The sequence below is a fragment of the Mercenaria mercenaria genome, chromosome 14, assembly GCF_021730395.1.
Source record: "Mercenaria mercenaria strain notata chromosome 14, MADL_Memer_1, whole genome shotgun sequence".
Classification (NCBI taxonomy): Eukaryota; Metazoa; Mollusca; class Bivalvia; order Venerida; family Veneridae; genus Mercenaria; species Mercenaria mercenaria.
This window is the reverse complement of record NC_069374.1, coordinates 12,614,716-12,638,034: the sequence shown is the minus strand read 5'-3', so window position 1 is coordinate 12,638,034 and position 23,319 is coordinate 12,614,716. Positions and strand designations below refer to the sequence as shown.

Here is a 23,319-nt window from a genome sequence, read left to right as displayed (position 1 = left end):
TATGTTGGTTGATGGCGTATCTGAACAACTTGGAGACAGCATGATGTATTTGGAGCCAGAAGTCGTAGATAAAGACAAATCAAACAAAGTCATGATTGAAATTTCAGAAAATGACGAGGAGGCAGGACAAATAAGTTGTAGAAACATTTTTTTGTCATTTTCTGTTTTTCAGGGTTTTATATATTTTTCATTAAGTGTAACTTCGAGAGTGTAAGTCATATTGTATCGCAATTATTTCTGGACGTGGTTTTGATTTTCATAAATGTTATTTTTTACATTCTACAAGAAAGAAAACCCTATATAGTGTCCAAGTGGTGTCAGTCTCACATTTTAAAATATCGCGAGGTCGATTCCTGTAGAGGACTTGTTGTCATTATCTTCTACCAGGAAACGGACTCTAGAGTGTTTCTATAAGCCGTCGGCATCGTGCTGAACCTTTACCCTGCTAAATACCTATTATAATAATGGAATGGTCTTTCATTCAATTTGGTCAGTACCATTTATTATTTGAAGGGGTGTTCACTGAAAATTTACTGACTGAATAGCGAACAGTGCTGACCAAGATCAGCCTGGTCGCAAAGGCAGAAACACTTGCCGCCAGCAGGCTAAAGGTTAATAATCAAACGTAAGTGACTTTTACTTGAAAAGATGATAAATAATGAAGGATTTGAACGGGTAAATTTCTCTCGATCTGTAAAGTGAACAAGTCTGTGGAATCAGTCTGGCTTAAAAAATGTAAAGTCAAGATATGAATAACGACTTGACTTTCAAAACAGCAGACTTAAGTGCCATGTGACTGTCGTAAAAGAGAACAAGTACATTCATTATTATTATTAGGTTAGACTCTGGGATCATCTTTCATTCTTAAGTCATTGCTAGGGCCGCCGTTATGGGTGCTGCACATTTACCACTTATGAATAGACTTAGTTAAACCAATTCTTATATAATTTTGCTTGCTAACATAAAATATTCAACTATTACAACCGCAGTATTTTGAACAGTGTTGCCGTCTGATGGTTGTCAGAAGTCGCCCCATACATGAACTCTTGTGATTATGGCTGGTCCTTTAGGTTCGTTTACATCATTCAGTGTTCTTTTATTACAGTAATCCGCTTAGGCGGTGCTAGGGGGATATTTATAACAACTCATCAACAGACTCAATTTAACTATGTCAGCAATTATTTTTCGAAGGTGCGGTCTGTGCTTCCAAGAGATCTTCATATAGATTTGTTTTTACTATTTACACGTTAAGCTTCAACCTTTTTAAATTAATTACCTGTTTTGTTTCCTTATATGTCCCTACATAACATTGATTTCAATTAGCATATTTTGTTGACCTGTTTTTTACGTTAGCCTGCTGGCGGCAAGTGGTTTTGCCTTTGCGACCAGTGCAGACTGATCATGGTCTGCACTGTTCACTATTCAGTCAGAAAATTTTCAGTGAATACCCCTTTGAATAAGAAGTGGTACTGACTAATTTGAATGACGGAATAGTCCATTTTAGAAATTTAGCAGGGTAAAGGCGGACCATCAACACTACGGCCTAGACTGAATCAGCGGATGTGTCTCTTCTGTTAGAGTGTAAGATATCTTACGGTTAATAGGATTTTTCCTTAATTCTAAATTTAATTTAGCGTCCTTATTTTAACAGTCCAGTCACAGAGGTAGACATATTTTTACAAAAGCTCTGGTAACGCTACGGAGTCACTTCATATATTAACTTCCTACTCTACCTTTTATACCTCTACGTGCTTCCCGATCCACGGGACTTGGCGGCCAATAACCATGTACGGTAGCTGTAGAAGAGATGTGCAAATTACCATACAGTTCAACAAAAAGTAATGACTGAATCTTAAACTTGAATACGCTTTGTTATGTTTTGTTTTACAAAAAAAATAACAACAACAAACACATGTTTTGTAAGAACTCTTTACATTGAGCAGATAAAGTATAGAATAATACAAAAGGTCAGTAAAGTAATTTAGATATTTAATTAGATATGATGGACAATTAATTCGCTTTATTTTATAATTTGAAATGAAACAAGAACTCTTTGGTTCAAGTAACATGTATATGTTTTGTTCAAATAAACATTATAATTAAACATACTTCTTTGATGAAAATTTGTAACAGAGTCAAGCGGAAATGATAGAATTAGTAAAATTTGTACACAAAAAATGTTGAATTAGAATATCACTTTTACTATGCCGTCGTTTATATTCTGAACTATGAACACATCTATAAAACAAGTTTCTTTTCAAGTAATAAATGCAAACGAACGGTAAAGATAAGATATAATTGCAGCTACGTAAATTTCTATATTTGCCTAACGATCTAGTGTTAAAGTAAATAAATGTAAGAATCGTAACATTTATACTCGTACTGTTTCTGCAGTACTTTATGTATGAATGATGTTGTCGAAGAAAAATGCAATAAAATATGAACGATTTATAGTTTATGCGCACTATACCAGTATCTCGATTGTAAGAAGGTGATACAATTCAATGATTTATTGTAGGGCTAGTGTAAATACATACTGCTCATAAAACATACATATTTCTATCTACATAATTTTCATTTCTTTGTTCACAATTGTTTGACTTTGTCTAACCTACAAGCAAATATACAGTCAAGCCTGTGTTAAAAGTCACATGTACAAACACAGAGACCACCTGGCCTTACAAGTCACTAATTTCTTTTCTGATTTATAGGTGATCATTTTAGACAGGCTTTACAGTGATAAGTTCTTTTTTCTTGCTATCTCTCTACACAATCCAGTTCATTTCTGTGTTTGTTTAGTTACACTCTCATACGGCGGTGGAGGGATTGGCTCGAAATTGGGCACTTGTTGGTCGTATCCAGTCTGGTTCACGTTCCTTGCTTGATTAGGGTTTGGCTGATGAATTGTTGGGATTCTTGTTTGGTCGTAGCCGGCATGGTGTTGATTAGTTACAACAACAGATCCTGTAAAATCACACATGTTCAAATTATTTTCAAACAATTACGTTACACTCGACAAAGTGTGTATTTATGTAAATTTAATGGCAAGTAAACGTTTTACATTTAAAACGGAAACGCATTTTATAATTTATGTTAGTATACTGGGGTTATTATTTCAATGACTTCAAAAGGTTTCTTAGCATTTAAATTCCATTTAGTTTTCAAAGAAATTATTATTCTATCCGAATTGGAAGCGCCCATTACTTTTGTTTGTAAAGCGGTTTTAAAATGACGATTGTAATCTGCCGAACACAAAACACTACTTTAAGCTAAAGAGTTGTTTGGAAGGTTTGTAACAATGCTTCCATATTGTCAACTTGAATTCCGTGTTTTTTTTGTCGTCTTTCTGTAATATCAAACAACAAATACGGGACAGAACCAAGAGACAACTGTGTCAATTTTTATCAACATGATGTTTATTTAGATACAAGTGTTAGTAAGATGTAAGAGAATTATCTTTGATTTTCACTACTATTCGCGATCTAGTATGTTCGAGAATTCAAAACTTTCGCGTATATTGCATATGCATTTTATCCATTAAATAAAGGTAGTGCGAAATTTTCAAAATATACATTCACATGCAATAGTTTTCTGTTCTTCAGCGTTCCCAATTCTTTAGTTAATGTATAGTGTGTACTTGTGTTCTTACACATTAATATTCATCTAAACCACAATACGAAAAGAAATTGAAATAAACAAAATATTGTTCAGCGATACTTGCACACATATATGATATGTAGAGATTAAATAGGTCGCTGCCCGCTCGTGCACATAAGGTATACAACGAGGATACCACGCAAGAGATCAGGAGTTCTATCTGCAAACCAAATAATGTTCTCCATGACGATTTCATGGAAGACCCAACACGTTATTTCAATGAATACTGAACAGTTGTTTCCACTTCTGATACGTGTATCGGCCTTGTCGATTACTTCGGAGAACATGTTCATCCGGGTATGGATGCCAGAAAACACTGGTCAAATTACCGCCACTGTATCGGTTACTTGGCGGTAAAAAATATTGCTGTTTGAAAGTGTTGTTTACTTACTTGGGACAGTGACAATAGTTGTTCTTGTACATCGTTGATACCTCCTCACTCGGGCACAGATACAGCAGACTTTCAGAGCCAAGAGAATTATAGTACCTACTACAATCCCTGCAATGGCACCACCAGACCTGAACAATGCAGAATTAAAATTGTAATATGATTTTTTCTTGTTATTGGTGTCCTGTACGTTGTTGTTTGTTTGGTTTTTATTATTATTTGTTATTTCACACTGACACAGTTCATGCCACATAGAAGAAAACAACAGATGCCCAACACTATATTTTTGTATGGTTATTTATTGAGCATATACATGCGTTTGATGATGTGGCTGTTCTAAACTGGCTACACGAATTGCACGCTACACTGTAAGGCTATTCTGCAAATGACTTAAAGCTTACAATAAGATATATTTTCATTAACAAAAACTGTCAAGCAAGAAATTATTATTTTAGACCTCAACGGTTTTTTCGTAGTCATACTCACAGTCCGTCCCCACCGTCGCAACACTCGTATTCGCAACAGCTTTCACAGTAAAGGGTTCTTCCATCACTGTAGTAACACTCGTATTCTCTACAAAGAAAATATAACATTAAAATCGTAGAATTGTTATCGTATAATTTTAGAACATATATCAATTTGACATCTGTTTTGTTCTGTTTACTTAAAATATACAGAAAAATCTGCACACACTAAAATACAGTAAAAAAGTATCCGTGTCGTGTACTTTCCTACACTGCATAAACTGCAGTAGTGAAAGAAACAGACTCTTTAAAGGCATATGGCAGAACTTTCGGGAAAAAGAAGAATCCAAATTTTTCTGTTTACTTAAAAAATACAGAAAGATCTGCACACACTAAAATACAGTAAAAAGTATCCGTGTCGTGTACTTTCCTACACTGCATAAACTGCAGTAGTGAAAGAAACAGACTCTTTAAAGGCACTTTAATGGCAGAACTTTAGGGAAAAAGAAGACTCCAAATTTTTCCCATTTTCAGATAATACATGACATATGAAGCTTAAGGTTTAGTAGTAAATCATCCAGCCACAGAAATATTTGGTAAAAGTACGACATATTCAAATAACAAACAATCTACCTGTCCAATACATATTTTAACGTATTGACACGTACGATACTGGATACTTAAAAAATTAACAAAAAGTTGTCTCCCTTTTAAAAAAGAATATCATTTTTTTAAGAAATAAAAAACAAACACTTGGAGTAAAATATGTTCAACCAAGCTATTTATAATTTCAGCACTGGGAAATAACTGCAAATGCATCAAGACGAAGATATGTAACAGTTCTGAGAAAATGGCGTAAAACTGTCGCTAAGTGTAACGCTTTTTTGCAACTTCCTTTTCCGGAATTAAATGCACATATCATTATATGGACAATCGTTTTGTAGAGAATGATTCATGTTTTATATGTTGTTCAATCTATATGTAAAACAATGGTTCTATTATTTGTTTTTTCAAAATATGGACCAAATCGTAATCAAGAACATTATACTTCGTGTCATTCAAGTGTGCAATAATGTATCGTAGATCTACTTTAAAAAGTCAGTAGGATATTTACTGTTTCCCTCTTTATCTTAAGGACGTTTAATTTTTTGTCATTTATTTCACCTGTGTCTCTCCTTTACGTACATGCTATAAAAGGTCTTGTTTATTGTAGTGCCACCCCTATTGAAAGGGCCAGCCAATTTGACTTATGAGACACCTTTTATTGTGCGTACCAATTACCTCCCAACTTCTACCACTATGCCAGGCGCCAGGCGGATAGAAATCGGTAACCATTCATTTAACTAGCTCGCGGCTCACGAACCGGCCATTTCGGAATGAGTCCCATGACAAACATCCCCCGGACGAACGCTCCCCATGGGGCTCGAACCTTCGACTTCCCGATCCCGAGGCGGACGCCTTAACCACTGGGCCACGGTGACCGGTATATTTAGTTTCCCTCAATAAAAATGTCCAAGCGATTATATACATAGTTACATTAGAGGTACTTATGTATAGACATATTTAAGGACAATAATATAGATCTATATGACTGATAATGTAAAACAAAATGTAAGATGATATTGCCTTGAAGACTAAATTACTAGAAGTCCAGAATTAGCTAGCCACTAAAGTATGGTAATGTTCGAAAATTTATACCATACTTTGATTACTGCAGCGCGATCTGTTCAGGCAATGTTCACAAATTTAGACCATACTTTCATTAGTGTAGCGGGACCTAGAAACGTAATGTTCACGAATTTATACAATACTCAAACTACTGTAGCGCGATCTGTTCACAAATTTATACCGTACTTTGATAATGTAGCGGGACCTGTTAATGTTTACAAACTCATACCATACTTTTACTGTAGCGCGGTCTGTTCAGGCAATGTTCACAAATGTATACCATACTTTGATTACTGTAGCGCGATCTGTTCAGGCAATGTTCACAAATTTATACCATACTTTGGTTAGTGTAGCGCGACCTATTAATGTAATGTTCACGAATTTATACAATGCCCCAACTACTGTAGCACGATCTGTTCAGACAATGTTCACGAATTTATACCATACTTTGATTACTGTAGCGTGATCTGTACTGGAAGTTCTGTACTGGAAGTTAACATCTTTACTTACGCATGACCTGAAAAGATACAACAAAATTAATTACACATAAAAATCCAGACGCTAATACGTTTTATTAAGTTAAAAGGTGCGGAAAGGATAACTTGTTCAAACGGGAGCACTTGACCCCTTTTAGGGACCGAAAGGCCTAAAATTAGAAATACCTGTAAATGACTTCTACTCGTGAACTGCCCGACGGATCTTCCTCAAACTTGAACTGTAGCATCATTATAAGGTTTTCCCCCAAACATATTCAAATGGGGAGCTTGGCCCCTTTAGAAGCCACTAGACCTAAAAAAAGAAATACCTTTAAATGACTTCTTCTCATGAACCACTTTATAGATCGTCGTCAAATTTGGTATGTAACATCACTGTAAAGTCCTCCCCCTCCCCCCCCCCCCCCCCCCCCCTCCCACCCCCAATTTTGTTCAAATGGTGGCACTTGGCCCCTTTTGGGCAACTAGAGCTAAACATAGAAATACCTAGAAAGGATATCTTCTCATGGACTGCTTGATAGATCTTCATCAAACTTGGTCTGTAGCATAAGTGTATGTTCCTCTCCCAGGTTTATTCGAATAGGGGCACCCGGTACCTTTAAACTAGAGCCAAAAAATAGAATTACCTTTAAACGACTTCAGTTTATGAACCCCTGGATGGATCTTTACTAAGCTTGGTCTCTAGCATCATCGTTAGGTCCTCTACCAAACTTGTTCATATTGGGGAATTCAGCATCCTTTAAGGGGATTCTAGAGCTACATATACAAATATCTTTAAACAACTTCTTCTCATGCACAGCAGGATGCGTCTCCATCAAACTTGGTCGAGATCTGTAGCCATTTTAAAAAAATACCTTCCAAAAATACCCCCAGCCTGCTCCAGTTGTCTGTGTGTGTAGTTTCCATCCAATAGTAGTAGTAGAACCATGTAGTGTTTGAACTGTTTGTCATCTGTCACACTATCGTAATTAATCAACTTCTGTATACTGCCTCTGGAACATTCGACGTCTGCAGCATATTATGATCCTCTTCCAAAGTTGCACACTTTCCAGCTTGTTTAAACTCTGAAATTCAGGTGAGCGATACATGGCCATATTGGTCCTTCCTTTAAATAATCTGAAAAGTTTGAACACTCATAAACTCAGCTCGAGTTTTGGGGTAACGAACACTTTAAGTTTCTAAAAGATCAGTAAACCAGCCTATACGTTTCTATAAATCATGTGATAGTAACCACTGAAAAAAAAGTTTCCATAAAATCAATCAATATAAAAACTTGGTGGACATCCACAAAACAATGCAACACATATTATTATGACAGATACATTTCATCATTAAATCCTAATTTTCAAAATTAAGTAAGTCTAGGTCAGATTCTAAAATGTATAAATATTATATAATATACAGTCGGTCGCAGGTTTTAATTTTTATTGTCAACTTTTCACATACTCGTTCAAACACCCGATATGATTAAACAGATAGGTTTTAAACCGCATTCAATTGTACCATTTCAAAACCACTGGCGTGAATCACAGGCTTGCAAGCGTTTAATTGAAAATGCAAAATATTACGCTATAAACAGTGTGCGCACTTGCAATTTAGCTGATGCGAGCACACTTTGTGGATACCTATACGTTTTCTATTGACTGAGCTGTGAAAAGTCAGCCAGTTTTATACACACATACATTTTGTGTGCTTCCTTCTCTTTTTGCTTATTTTTTCTCCTTATTCAAAGGAGCACCATATATTTGTGAGTTTCAATGCGTTTAATCGTAAATGCAAACCAGTAAAGTGCAGTAATAGATGTAACCAGTGTGCACAGTTACAATTTAACAGACTATTGTTTGAGCTGCGAAAAATCGACATTCAGTTTGTGTGTGTCCTTCTCTTTTCACTCTAATTTTCTCTTTATTCATTGGATGGGCATAAATTTGTGAATGTGGAATGGTGAAAGTAGAATACATCATTGTGTGTACTCATTGTATCTATGGTAACTTTGTTCTGGATGTATATAATACTCCTGTGTTAATGGCATGTGAAAATGTGTGTTACAATAATTTGCGAAATTAAGTAACGCTAAACTTTGTACTTTAAAAAAGCAACCATCGTCGCACTATTCAAAGAGAACATTTCCATTTATATTCAGTGCCTGTAAGCTTTCCAAGTTCTGTTTTTTACGTTATTCTTTCTTGTTTTGTGTATATGTTTCTCGAAGACACTGTGTAAGTTGTTATACGTAGTGTACTACAAATGAATTGTGTAAGATACTGCACGAAATCGTTTCCAGTTTCAACATATTGACTTCCCAGTTGGATGATACTTCTGTTTTCCATTATACTGTACCTGAGAAGTTTTTAGTTTTTATGACGGTGAAGATTCACGCCCTTGATGAGAAGATTTCCACACAAACGAAATGTAGTGACAGTTTGAAATACAAGCATAAAACGTTTGAATTTCAAAAATATTAATGATTTTCAACAAAAATGACACCTTTGAAGATTAATTCACAAAAATACATGCTTTTCCAATTATTTCCTTAATCAAGCACCATGCCAAATATGTTGGTTGATGGCGTATCTGAACAACTTGGAGACAGCATGGTGTATTTGGAGCCAGAAATCGTAGATAAAGACAAATCAAACAAAGTCATGATTGAAATTTCAGAAAATGACGAGGAGGCAGGACAAAGAAGTTGTAGAAACATTTTTTGTCATTTTCTGATCATGGCCATGTACAGGGTTTTATATATTTTTCATTAAGTGTAACTTCGAGAGTGTAAGTCATATTGTATCGCAATTATTTCTGGACGTGGTTTTGATTTTCATAAATGTTTTTTTTTTTACATTCTACAAGAAAGGAAACCCTATATAGTGTCCAAGTGGTGTCAGTCTCACATTTTAAAATCTCGCGAGGTCGATTCCTATAGAGGGCTTGTTGTCGTTATCTTCTACCAGGAAACGGACTCTAGAGTGTTTCTATAAGCCGTCGGCATCGTGCTGAACCTTTACCCTGCTAAATACCTATTATAATAATGGAATGGTCTTTCATTCAATTTGGTCAGTACCATTTATTATTCGAAGGGGTGTTCACTGAAAATTTACTGACTGAATAGCGAACAGTGCTGACCAAGATCAGCCTGGTCGCAAAGGCAGAAACACTTGCCGCCAACAGGCTAAAGGTTAATAATCAAACGTAAGAGACTTTTACTTGAAAATATGATAAACAATGAAGGATCTGAACGGGTAAATTTCTCTCGATATGTAAAGTGAACAAGTCTGTGGAATCATTCTGGCTTAAAAAATGACTTTCATAACAGCAGGCTTAAGTGCCATGTGACTGTCGTAAAAGAGAACAAGTACTTTCATAATTATTATTAGGTTAGACTCTGGGATCATCTTTCATTCTTATGTCATTGCTAGGGCCGCCGTTATGGGTGCTGCACATTTACCACTTATGAATAGACTCAGTTAAACCGATTCTTATATAATTTTGCTTGCTAATATAAAATATTCAACTATTACAACCGCAGTATTTTGAACAGTGTTGCCGTCTGATGGTTGTCAGAAGTCGCCCTATACATGAACTCGTGTGATTATGGCAGGTCCTTTAGGTTCGTTTACATCATTCAGCGTTCTTTTATTACAGTGTTCCGCTTAGGCGGTGCTAGGGGGATATTTATAACAATTCATCAACAGACTCAATTTAACTATCAGCAATTATTAGGGGCGTTCTGTGCTTCAAAGAGATCTTCATATAGATTTGTTTTTACTATTTACACGTTAAGATTCAACATTTTTAAATTAATTACCTGTTTTGTTTCCTTATATGTCTCTACATAACATTGATTTCAGTTAGCATATTTTTTTGACCTGTTTTATACGTTAGCCTGCTGGCGGCAAGTGGTTTTGCCTTTGCGACCAGTGCAGACTGATCATGGTCTGCACTGTTCACTATTCAGTCAGTAAATTTTCAGTGAATACCCCTTTGAATAAGAAGTTGTACTGACTAATTTGAATGATGGACCAGTCCATTTAAGGAATTTAGCAGGGTAAAGGCGGACCATAAACACTACGGCCTAGACTAAATCAGCGGATGTGTCTCTTGTGTTAGAGTGTAAGATATCTTACGGTTAATAGGATTTTTCCTTAATTCTAAATTTAATTTAGCGTCCTTACTTTAACAGTCCAGTCACAGAGGTAGACACATTTTTACAAAAGCTCTGGTAACGCTACGGAGTCACTTCATATATTAACTTCCTACTCTACCTTTTATACCTCTACGTGCTTCCCGATCCACGGGACTTGGCGGCCAATAACCATGTACGGTAGTTGTAGAAGAGATGTGCAAATTACCATACAGTTAACCTGGTAGATGAGATATGTACAACAAAAAGTAATGACTGAATCTTAAACTTGAATACGCTTTGTTATGTTTTGTTTTACAAAAAAAATAACAACAACAAACACATGTTTTGTAAGAACTCTTTACATTGAGCAGATAAAGTATAGAATAATACAAAAGGTCAGTAAAGTTATTCAGATATTTAATTAAATATGATGGACAATTAATTCGCTTTATTTTATAATTTGAAATCAAACAAGAACTCTTTGGTTCCAGTAACATGTATATGTTTTGTTCAAAAAACCATTATAATTAAACATACTTTGATGAAAATTTGTAACAGAGTCAAGCGGAAATGATAGAATTAGCAAAATTTGTACACAAAAATGTTGAATTAGAATATCACTTTTACTATGCTGTCGTTTATATTCTGAACTATGAACACATCTATAAAACAAGTTTCTTTTCAAGTAATAAATGCAAACGAACGGTAAAGATAAGATATAATTGCAGCTACGTAAATTGCTATATTTGCCTAACGATCTAGTGTTAAAGTAAATAAATGTAAGAATCGTAACATTTATACTCGTACTGTTTCTGCAGTATAAATATTTCAAGTGTTCTTTATGTATGAATGATGTTGTCGAAGAAAAATGCAATAAAATATGAACGATTTATAGTTTATGCGCACTATACCAGTATCTCGATTGTAAGAAGGTGACAAAATTTAATGATTTATTGTAGGGCAAGTGTAAATACATACTGCTCATAAAACATACACATTTATATGTACATCATTTTCATTTCTTTGTTCACAATTGTTTGACTTTGTCAATGAATTATCTAACCTACTAGCAAATATACAGTCAAGCCTGTGTTAGAAGTCACATGTACACAGAGACCACCTGGCCTTACAAGTCACTGATTTCTTTCCGATTTATAGGTGGTCATTTTAGACAGGCTTTACAGTGATAAGTTCTTTTCTCTTGCTATCTCTCTACACAATCCAGTTCATTTCTGTGTTTGTTTAGTTACACTCTCATACGGCGGTGGAGGGATTGGCTCGAAATTGGGCACTTGTTGGTCGTATCCAGTCTGGTTCACGTTCCTTGCTTGATTAGGGTTTGGCTGATGAATTGTTGGGATTCTTGTTTGGTCGTAGCCGACATGGTGTTGATTAGTTACAACAACAGATCCTGTAAAATCACACATGTTCAAATTATTTTCAAACAATTACGTTACACTCGACAAAGTGTGTATTTATGTAAATTTAATGGCAAGTAAACGTTTTACATTTAAAACGGAAACGTATTTCATAATTTATGTTAGTATACCGAAGTTATTATTTCAATGACTTCAAAAGGTTTCTTAGCATTTAAATTCCATATAGTTTTCAAAGAAATTATTATTCTATCCGAATTGGAAGCGCCCATTACTTTTGTTTGTAAAGCGGTTGAAAACTGACGATTGTAATCTGCCGAAAACACTACTTAAAACTAAAGAGATGTTTGGAAGGTTTGTAACAACGCCTCCATATTGTCAACTTGAATTCCGTGTGTTGACGTCTTTCTGTAATATCAAACAAAAAAATACGGGACAGAACGAAGAGACAACTGAGTTTCGTTGTGTCAATTTTTATCAACATGATGTTTATTTAGATACTAGTGTTAGTAAGATGTAAGAGAATTATCTTTGATTTTCACTACTATTCGCAATCTAGTATGTTTGAGAATTCAAAACTTTCCCGTGTATTGCATTTGCATTATATCTATTAAATAAAGGTAGTGTGAAATTTTCAGAATATACATTCACATTGTTTTCTGTTCTTCAGCGTCCCCTGATTCTTTAGTCAATGTATTAGTTTGTGTTCTGAACCTATCTGACATATTAATATCCATCTAAACCACAATACGAAAGGAAGTTGAGATAAACAAAATATTCTTCAGCGAAACTTGCACACATATATGAAATGTAGAGATTAAATAGGCCGCTGTCCGCTCGTGCACATAAGGCAAGAGGTCGTGAGTTCTATCTGCAAACCAAATAATGTTCTCAATGACGATTTCATGGAAGACCCGACACGTTATTTAAAGAAACTACTAAACAGTTATTTCCACTTCTGATACGTGTATTGGCCTTGTCGATTACTTCGGAGAACATGTTCACCCGGGTATGGATTCCAGAAAACACTGGTCAAATTACCGCCACTGTATCGGTTACTTGGCGGTAAAAAATATTGCTGTTTGAAAGTGTTGTTTACTTACTTGGGACAGTGACAATAGTTGTTCTTGTACATCGTTGATACCTCCTCACTCGGGCACAGATACAGCAGACTTTCAGCGCCAGGAGAATTATAGTACCTACTACAATCCCTGCAATGGCACCACCAGACCTGAACATTGCAGAATTAAAATTGTAATATGATTTTTTCTTGTTATTGGTGTCCTGTACGTTGTTGTTTGTTTGTTTTTTATTATTATTTGTTTATTCACACTGACACAGTTCATGCCACATAGAAGAAAACAACAGATGCCCAACACTATATTTTTGTATGGTTATTTATTGAGCATATACATGCGCTTGATGATGTGGCTGTTCTAAACTGGCTACACGAATTGCACGCAACACTGTAAGGCTATTCTGCAAATGACTTAAAGCTTACAATAAGATATATTTTCATTAACAAAAACTGTCAAGCAAGAAATTATTATTTTAGACCTCAACGGGTTTTTCGTAGTCATACTCACAGTCCGTCCCCACCGTCGCAACACTCGTATTCGCAACAGCTTTCACAGTAAAGGGTTCTTCCATCACTGTAGTAACACTCGTATTCTCTACAAAGAAAATATAACATTAAAATCGTAGAGTTGTTATCGTATAATTTTAGAACATATATCAATTTGACATCTGTTTTGTTCTGTTTACTTAAAATATACAGAAAGATCTGCACACACTAAAATACAGTAAAAAGTATCCGTGTCGTGTACTTTCCTACACTGTATAAACTGCAGTAGTGAAAGAAACAGACTCTTTAAAGGCATATGCAGAACTTTCGGGAAAAAGAAGAATCCAAATTTTTCTGTTTACTTAAAAAATACAGAAAGATCTGCACACACTAAAATACAGTAAAAAGTATCCGTGTCGTGTACTTTCCTACACTGCATAAACTGCAGTAGTGAAAGAAACATGACTCTTAAAGGCACTTTAATGGCAGAACTTTAGGGAAAAGAAGACTCCAAATTTTTCCCATTTTCAGATAATACATGACATATGAAGCTTAAGGTTTAGTAGTTAATCATCCAGCCACAGAAATATTTGGTAAAAGTACGACATATTTAAATAACAAACAATCTACCTGTCCAATACATATTTTAACATATTGACACGTACGATACTGGATACTTAAAAAATTAACAAAAAGTTGTCCCCCTTTTAAAAAAGAATATCATTTTTTTAAGAAATAAAAAACAAACACTTGGAGTAAAATATGTTCAACCAAGCAATTATAATTTTAGCACTGGGAAATAACTGCAAATGCATCAAGACGAAGATATGTAACAGTTCTGAGAAAATGGCGTAAAACTGTCGCTAAGTGTAACGCTTTTTTGCAACTTCCTTTTCCGGAATTAAATGCACATATCATTATATGGACAATCGTTTTGTAGAGAATGATACATGTTTTATATGTTGTTCAATCTATATGTAAAACAATGGTTCTATTATTTATTTTTTCAAAATATGGACCAAATCGCAATCAAGAACATTATACTTCGTGTCATTCAAGTGTGCAATAATGTATCGTAGATCTACTTTAAAAATACTGTTTCCCTCTTTATCTTAAGGACGTTTAATTTTTTGTCATTTATTTCACCTGTGTCTCTCCTTTACGTACATGCTATATTTAGTTTCCCTCAATAAAAATGTCCAAGCGATTATATACATAGTTACATTAGAGGTACTTATGTATAGACATATTTATGGACAATAATATAGATCTATATGACTGATAATGTAAAACAAAATGTAAGATGATATTGCTTTGAAGTCTAAATTACTAGAAGTCCAGAATTGCTAGCCACTAAAGTATGGTAATGTTCGAAAATTTATACCATACTTTGATCTGTTCAGGCAATGTTCACAAATTTATACCGTATTTTGATTACCGTACGGCGATCTATCTATACTTTCATTAGTGTAGCGGGACCTATAAATGTAATGTTCACGAATTTATACAATACTCAAACTACTGTAGCGCGATCTGTTCAGACAATGTTCACAGATTTATACCGTACTTTGATAATGTAGCGGGACCTGTTAATGTAATGTTTACAAACTCATACCATACTTTGATTACTGTAGCGCGATCTGTTCAGGCAATGTTCACAAATTTATACCATACTTTGATTACTGTAGCGCGATCTGTTCAGGCAATGTGGACAAATTTATACCATACTTTGATTACTGTAGCGCGATCTGTTCAGGCAATGTGGACAAATTTATACCATACTTTGATTACAGTAGCGCGATCTGTTCAGGCAATGTTCACAAATTTATACCATACTTTGGTTAGTGTAGCGCGATCTGTTCAGGCAATGTTCACAAATTTATACCATACTTTGATTACTATAGCGCGATCTGTTCAGGCAATGTTCACAAATTTATACCATACTTTGATTACTATAGCGCGATCTGTTCAGGCAATGTTCACAAATTTATACCATACTTTGATTACTATAGCGCGATCTGTTCAGGCAATGTTCACAAATTTATACCATACTTTGGTTAGTGTAGCGCGATCTGTTCAGGCAATGTTCACAGATTTATACCATACTTTGATTACTATAGCGCGATCTGTTCAGGCAATATGGACAAATTTATACCATACTTTGGTTAGTGTAGCGCGACCTATTAATGTAATGTTCACGAATTTATACAATGCCCCAACTACTGTAGCGCGATCTGTTCAGACAATGTTCACGAATTTATACCATACTTTGATTACTGTAGCGTGATCTGTACTGGAAGTTCTGTACTGGAAGTTAACATTTTTACTTACGCATGACCTGAAAAATACAACAAAGCTAGCTAATTACACATAAAAATCCCATGCACATTTGAACAGTCTATTATCCTGAGAATGTAGTTAAGATACATTAGCTATATAACTAGATGAAAACATCTACTGAACAGCGGGAAATAGAGGGAGTTTTTCATCGGATTTTCTTCATTTAAAGATTTTATTTCAAATCAACAAAACCTTTGTTTCAAAAATCAAGATCTTTTCAAAGCGGCATTTGACATGCATTTGAGTTTTTCGGAGTGAAAACAAATTTGAAACGCTGACACATGTTGCAGTTTAAATCCTAAATAAATAGTATGTTCTGTTCTGTTCTATTCTGTTCTGCAATATCACGATTAGAGAATTGTTATGCAACTTCAATTCAAAACATGAATGTTAGAATTGCTAAAGCTAAATATCTATTCTAAAGTTCATGATGGAAGTGACAATGTGACATGCCTCCAGATGATAATAAAATTTTCACCAATATCAAAAACGATAAAAACACATTTATAATATCAAACACATGGACCTTAACATTCAAACGATTGTTTGCCAAAAAAATGTTCCGAAAACGCATTTAATATTGTGCGATACCTACACGTAAAGATTTAAAAGTTACGTCCCACCAAAACCATTAATGCACCAATGATTGCCTAAACAATTTCTACTTCCTGTATTCTATACAACTCCTGCCGGTAAGATATTTGATTTGGTAAAACGACTATAAAAAAGTAAAATAAGTTTAACGTAACTAGGATATTATATGCTTTTCATTTGCATATTATAGTTGCGCAATTAAACTGATGCAATCACGTGCTCAAATTTCTTAATTGTAGGTATTGCCAGCTGGTGTTTATGACAACAAAAAGAAGCTCAAACGCGAAAACCTAAGTTTATATTTTCAAAAGAGGATTTGTCCCTAAAAAGTCAGCCTTCAGGTATACGTACCTGGGCATACGCCTATACACCTGTGCGTACAAATTCGGCACCGTGAAAATGAATAAAGAGGTTAGGTGGCTATTTAAAGTTAATGAGATTATGAAATTCGTTTTTCGAAATATTGGACTGATTTTGTTTTGAGTATAGAAAAAATAAAAGATAAGTGTAGATTTCCTGGAAGCATAGAGCACAGCAAACACAGCCAGACACAAATCGCCAAATAGGCCTGCCACAAATAGAAACGCGCACGCACAAGTACACAAACTGACAGCGTTATTACAACCATGTGATCAGAACAATAACACCATAACAAACAGTAACTAAACATGTATATAAACAAACAAATCTTACAATTTCATATAATAGGAATTACTAGACAAAAAGGTTTTATTACTTTAAAAGAAAACGACTATTTGACATTAGATAAAAAGAATCAAAATATTGCCAATTTAACAAGTTTATTTTTGCATTTACTGTTCATTAATTGATCTAACTTAATATAGTTAGAGTTACGACTAAAGTACAAATAAATCTTTTTCTTTCTATCATCTGAAAGATACATTTATCAAAAAAAACTGTTAAAATGCGGATGCAGAAGTCATGCATAAAATTAAACATTGACGAAGATTTTAAAAACAAAAACAACAACAAAACAAGAAATATCTTTAAAAATGATGGTCGGCGAATTGTAATAAGGAAAGTAGTTTATGAATTTTTCATCTAACATTCATCTTTCATCTAACATTTTTCAAATTGCAAAACTAAACACCGCACTTTAACAATTTAAATGGTTCTATTTTAATTTTTCGCAAAGGTTTCGTAGGGTTGCAATTTTGTTTCGTTTATCCTTAGACGAATAATTACAGCAGTAGTTTGATGAAGATTCATGAAGCGAGGTCATTAAACGTGTTTATAGTTTTAGCTCAATTGGTCCCTATCCCCATTTGTAACAAAATAGCAGGAGACCTTACGATATTGTTACACATCGAGTTTGATAAAAATCCATTACATTTTAGTGGTTAATGCGAAGAAAGGCATATCTACTTTTAGCTATAGTGGTCCCTAATAGGGCCCAAGTTCCTATATAAATAAATTTGGAAGAGGACCTTATAATGATGCTCCAGACCAAGTATGACAAAGATCCACCAAGCTGTTCATGAGACGCTGTATAAAGGCATTTCTAGTTTTAGCTCTAGCAGCCCCTAAAAGGGGTCAAATGTCCCAGCTGAACAAAGTTGGCTGCGGGCCTAATAAAGATGCTACAAATCCAGTTTGATTAGAATACATGAGAAAAAAAATCAATTAAAGGATTTTTTTATTTATTATTTTTATTTATTTCTAAAATAGGCCAACTGATCCCGCTTTAACAAATGCATATTCGCTGTTCATGAATCTTTGGACAATGACGTCGCACCTATAAAAAAGTGAAGGTCAAGCAAAACATACAATTGTAATTATTTCAATATTTTTGTTTCATAAGGAAAGTTTGACCGTAGTCACATCACATAGATAAACTGTATGCAGCGTACCTTCATTTCAGCGTAATGAGATTCAGTCATTATATAGCATATATATAATAAAACAGATTTCAACTGAGTTCAATATTTGCATACCATACTAAAAAAAATATTCATATATAATAAATCAGTTAAATAATTTATAACAAATATACAAAGCAAACAATTACTCATTTTAATATGCAATCTGAATAAGTCACAAAAGCAAGAAACCTTTTCATATACAGACGACAATTGTAACAAGGAAAATCTTTTAAAAAGCACTTCTCTACATAAAAGACTCTTATCACACCCTTATTCATGTGATACGCAGACCGTATTCAGCTCTTTCTTTAATTTGACATGTTGGTATTTGAACAGGTTTTTATCATATTTATTAAACTTACTTATCATATTGAGATATATCAATATTCTTGCTAAATATACTGAGCCAAAGTTAGCTTTAAAACTGTGAACAGCGTCGTTTAGGATAAACGCTTTGTCTACATTTCACTCAGCGTAGCACAATCAACAGAGTGAAAGAAATTGACACTCTCGTCCAATCAGGCAGAGTGTTACATAAATCTTCCATTTTGATAAATTATCTATAATGCGTTATCAAGTAGTTTGATTTGCAAACTGAAGTCACGTGGCATAGGAAACGAAAACGAATTTAGACGGCGTTCGCCGAAAAAACAGTATATCCTTATTGTGTGAATATTGTCTATGCAATTTTTCACATTATAGAGGATATTAAATAAACAAACAAATAATGATAATAACAGTTTTGCACACGGTTCGAATTATCCTGCCAAAGAGATCGCGCTACTGAAAAAACACATCTTCCAGGGTAAAGTTACATAGGACTCTATACGAAAAATGCTTATATTCTTCAAAATAACTGGGGCTGCTCCAAGTTGCAACTTTAGACACTGTCACGATCCCTGCCAGTAAGCCTGAGCGGTGTGATAAACTATGAATTTACATGATTATCTTTGAAATATGTAGTACAAATGTGACACACAAAATAACTTAACGCTGGAATATAGCAAGAGAACGTACCGGTATCTGCTTCCGAATTTTTTTTAACATTTTCAAGGGGGGGGGGGGGCAAAAAATCCAATCCGCCGGGAGATGGAGACCCCTCCGTCACCTACCCCGCACTCGCAGCATATGTGCTTGATTCGTAGCTATGCTGCTCACATCAGGCGTACAGTTCAAAATCATCCAGGTACGCCCCTGGCCTTACCTACCCTTTGTTATTTTTCCTCTTTTACAACTGAAACAGCTACAATATTTTAGTGGCAGTGACGCTCATGCGTTATGTAAACCATGTAATTACCGAACACATTGCATACAGGGCCGAAGGGGCTTTCTGTTTAATGCATGCATTAAAGACAGGGTTTATATGCTTGTATACAAACTCTGCCGATTAACGCACACATTGTATAAAGCACATAATGTTGAATGGGTGCGTTAAATTTTTACACCTGTCTGAAAACCAGAACAAAAAATATATTTCATCAGCTATTGTTCGTTTTTTAATGAATTTGCTATCCGCTTCAAAACATTTCGAAAATTAGGTCTAAACCATGATCATCAGCTTGGAAGTGATCTAACTATCAAAATGAGTGGTCACATATATTTCGTTCAGATATAAGAAAATTATCACCGTTTTTTCGAATATAACTGCTATTAGCCTAATGGACGAAGGAATACAAAAATGATAAACATGGAGTTTTAATCAATGTGTTAACGTCTCGGTGACTTCAATTTAGATATTGGAATTGTGTAAAATATTCATAAAAACCTTCGATACACGACTGCTTAAGACATTGCTGAGCGTCATTTCTAAAACAAACAAAAATAACGTAAAAGAACGTCCTTTTAAAATATGTGACTACAAAATGCATCCCGCTCTAAAAGTAAAACTGTTGTAAAGAAAAATCTATATGTTAGTTAAATATCTACTCACATGTCTTCAGTATGAAGAGTAGTATTCCAAAAGAAGCAAGCATTTTCATCGCTGTTCAGTTCAACAGTTTTAAGATGTCTCCGCGCCCGACAAGAAAACTTCCTGTTTTAAAACAGCTACTCCTTTATTTGACGAACACACTCAGGCTTGACATATGTGGCTGATGGGAAGGTCGCGGGAATTCCCCTATTTAAAATGAATGTAAATGTATCGGTTCGATGATCATAGTTACATCGTAATATTTATTTTTAATACCATTTGTTGAGAGAGAGCCCTTACAATTTATGTTAAATACTTCCAATGACCCCTTCTTCCTGGATTGATAAGAAAGCGCCCGAGTACGTGTTTGCGCAGATCTTGGTCCAATGTCGCTCTCAAAGGTATTCAAACACGATTTTGTTATCCGCAGGATGGTCTGGATCCATGCTGGTCGCAAACGCACCATCATATGGCTATGTTGGTTTTCTCGTGGTGCGGTTCATATCTTATTTCAAATGAAATACACTGACGTAACAGACATGTGAAATCTTTGTATAAAGCTACAAGATCTCGCTTAATCCCTGTGAACTTGTTCTGCTAAAATGTATGTAATTCCTGAAGCTTTGCATCATTATTTCAAATTATATTTTGTCATTGTTATTTTTGTGTAGTTGCAGAAGACTGATCAATGTGATAATGCAATTACGCGACCATATTTCAATAAATCAGCAGTCCTGTTAACTATAAGGCCCGTTATTTACCATTGAAAACCCCATTTGAAAGAGATACTTTTTCATTTAGGAAAATAAGGTAAAATCTGACATCCGTTATCACCGATATGTAATATATCAACTTGCAATGTACAGGTACTTCCTTTCATAGTTTTATCAAGATAGATGGGACATGAGGCCTAAAAAAAATCTTTGTTTCCGGTAACATGCTCAAAAACATTAGGGTAGGTAGGTCGGAAATTTTTTTTTTTTTTTTTTTTTTTTTGGAATTTTTTTATTATTAAGGGAGACTTTTCGAAAATTATTTTTGTGTCAAAAAATGAATACAAGTAAGGGGGTTATGCATTTAGAGCATCAGTAAGTTGATTTCTAACATCACTGGCCATGTTTAAAGCATAAAAAGTGCAGTTTTGTAACTTTTTGTTAAAACATTTAGGGTCGGGCCAAAAATTTAGGGTAGGTGGGGATACCGGAAACAAACAATTTTTTTTGTTTACGCCTGATGAAAAGTAAATATGCCGATGATGAATGGCCACCAGATTAAGAATTTATTATTAATTTTAAATCTGTATTTCTATTTTTAGCTCATTGAGCACGAAGAGCTATGGATGAGCTTTTGTGATCGCTCGCAATCCGTCGTCCGTCTGTCAACACTTTTCTTCAGGTGACGTCTCCTTTGAAACTTTTGATCAAAATTGCATCAAACTTGGTCAGTAGCAACCAGGTGTGGTCCTTTATTAAGTTTGTTCAATAGTTTAAAGCGGCGTGCCTTAATGAAAGGCGGGGGTGGGGGGGGGGGGGGGGGGGGGGGGGTACACCCCCACTTACCCCCACTTTGTTTACATAATGATGACGTAATATGTCGCGTTTATGTATAGAAAACACGACATGTCGCGTTTATGAATAGAAAACACGACATGTTGAGTTTATGAATAGAAAAGATGACATGTCGAGTTTATGAATAGAAAAGATGACATGTCGAGTTTATGAATAGAAATTAGAACATGTCCAGTGTATGAATAGAAATGAGGACATGTCCAGTTTTTGAATAGAAAAGTGAGCATTTGTTTAGTCAAAACAAATATGCCGCCATAATGAATACAAAACGGAGCATTTTCCTTACGGCTACAAGAGTATTTAATGAGCCCAGTTTTCGCTATTCACCACAACACTTTACTTCACTCTACTGATAACATAATCAGATTGAGATACAAAAGCTGTTTACCCTAAAGATTTACTACTGTATCACAATCGGATCAATTGCCAGGTATGTACTAATTTGTTTTAGTTATTACCATCAAACAGGACTTTGAAAAATAAATATTTGTTCCTTAGTCCTTTTTTAATTTATATCTTTGTTATTAATTTCTATTTTTTCTTTGTTTTATTTTAGTTAAAATGGATCAGACAGACAGTGTACCTCTACCTGTTTCAACTGACTTCATGTTTTACGAAGACAGACTTTCAACCTTTAAAAAATGGCCTAAACAAATGTCGCAAAAACAAACAGATTTAGCTAAAAGTGGTTTTTATTACACTGGCGAAAATGACGCTGTGAAGTGTTTTTCTTGTAAAATAAAACTACATAATTGGGAATCAAATGATATTCCTATGCAGGAACATTCAAGATGGTCTCCAAACTGTGTGTTTCTAAATATGATAGGACCTAAATGTTTAGAATTTCTCTTTACACCTGCAAAAACATTTAAACCAACTATTCCGTCTGGATGCTTCGTTTTAGAAACATCTTCATCAACCCAAAACTCATCTGGTCATTTAACTTTAGATTCAAAACAGTCAACATCCTACTCGGGGTTTATATTTGGCAAACCATCACAAGACACTGGACTAACATCTACAACCACGTTTCAAACTGCTGGACAGAAACGGCTGTCTGACTTCAAAGTTGAGCCACATCATTTTGTCAAGCAGTCTAAAACATCAGGTAATTATTTCAATAATATTTTATTTAAAAAGATACATAAATAGTTATCATAAAATATATCTTATAGAAATATTTGTTATATTATCATTTTTTAAAAAAAGAATGAATTTTTTACTCTTATATTTCATGATTATATTTTTTTTTAAACTTGTTATTTATTTTTTTTTACAGATTTTGGTTGTT

At 34.6% G+C, this 23,319-nt stretch overlaps 2 protein-coding genes across 3 annotated transcripts; both read right to left on the bottom strand.

Moving 5' to 3' along the window:
• Window positions 1-1,911: 1,911 nt before the first annotated feature.
• Window positions 1,912-4,688, bottom strand: LOC123526399 (cysteine and tyrosine-rich protein 1-like). Its single transcript, XM_045305534.2, has 3 exons — window positions 4,532-4,688; window positions 4,049-4,176; window positions 1,912-2,964 (listed from the first exon to the last, which is right to left on the bottom strand). Exons 1-3 carry the CDS (start codon window positions 4,636-4,638, stop codon window positions 2,780-2,782), a joined length of 420 nt encoding a protein of 139 aa, XP_045161469.2. The 5' UTR covers window positions 4,639-4,688; the 3' UTR covers window positions 1,912-2,779.
• On the bottom strand, window positions 1,912-13,911 carry LOC128548368 (cysteine and tyrosine-rich protein 1-like). 2 transcript variants are annotated; one of them, XR_008366976.1, is made up of 4 exons: window positions 13,757-13,911; window positions 13,274-13,401; window positions 11,328-12,205; window positions 1,912-2,108 (listed from the first exon to the last, which is right to left on the bottom strand). XR_008366976.1 is itself a non-coding variant. In XM_053522959.1 (3 exons), exons 1-3 carry the CDS (start codon window positions 13,861-13,863, stop codon window positions 12,021-12,023), a joined length of 420 nt encoding a protein of 139 aa, XP_053378934.1. In that variant the 5' UTR covers window positions 13,864-13,911; the 3' UTR covers window positions 11,134-12,020. The 2 variants fall into 2 exon arrangements, 1 of the variants encoding a protein (XP_053378934.1); XM_053522959.1 differs by lacking the exon at window positions 1,912-2,108 and having other exon boundaries at window positions 11,134-12,205.
• Between the last annotated feature and the right edge of the window lie 9,408 nt (window positions 13,912-23,319).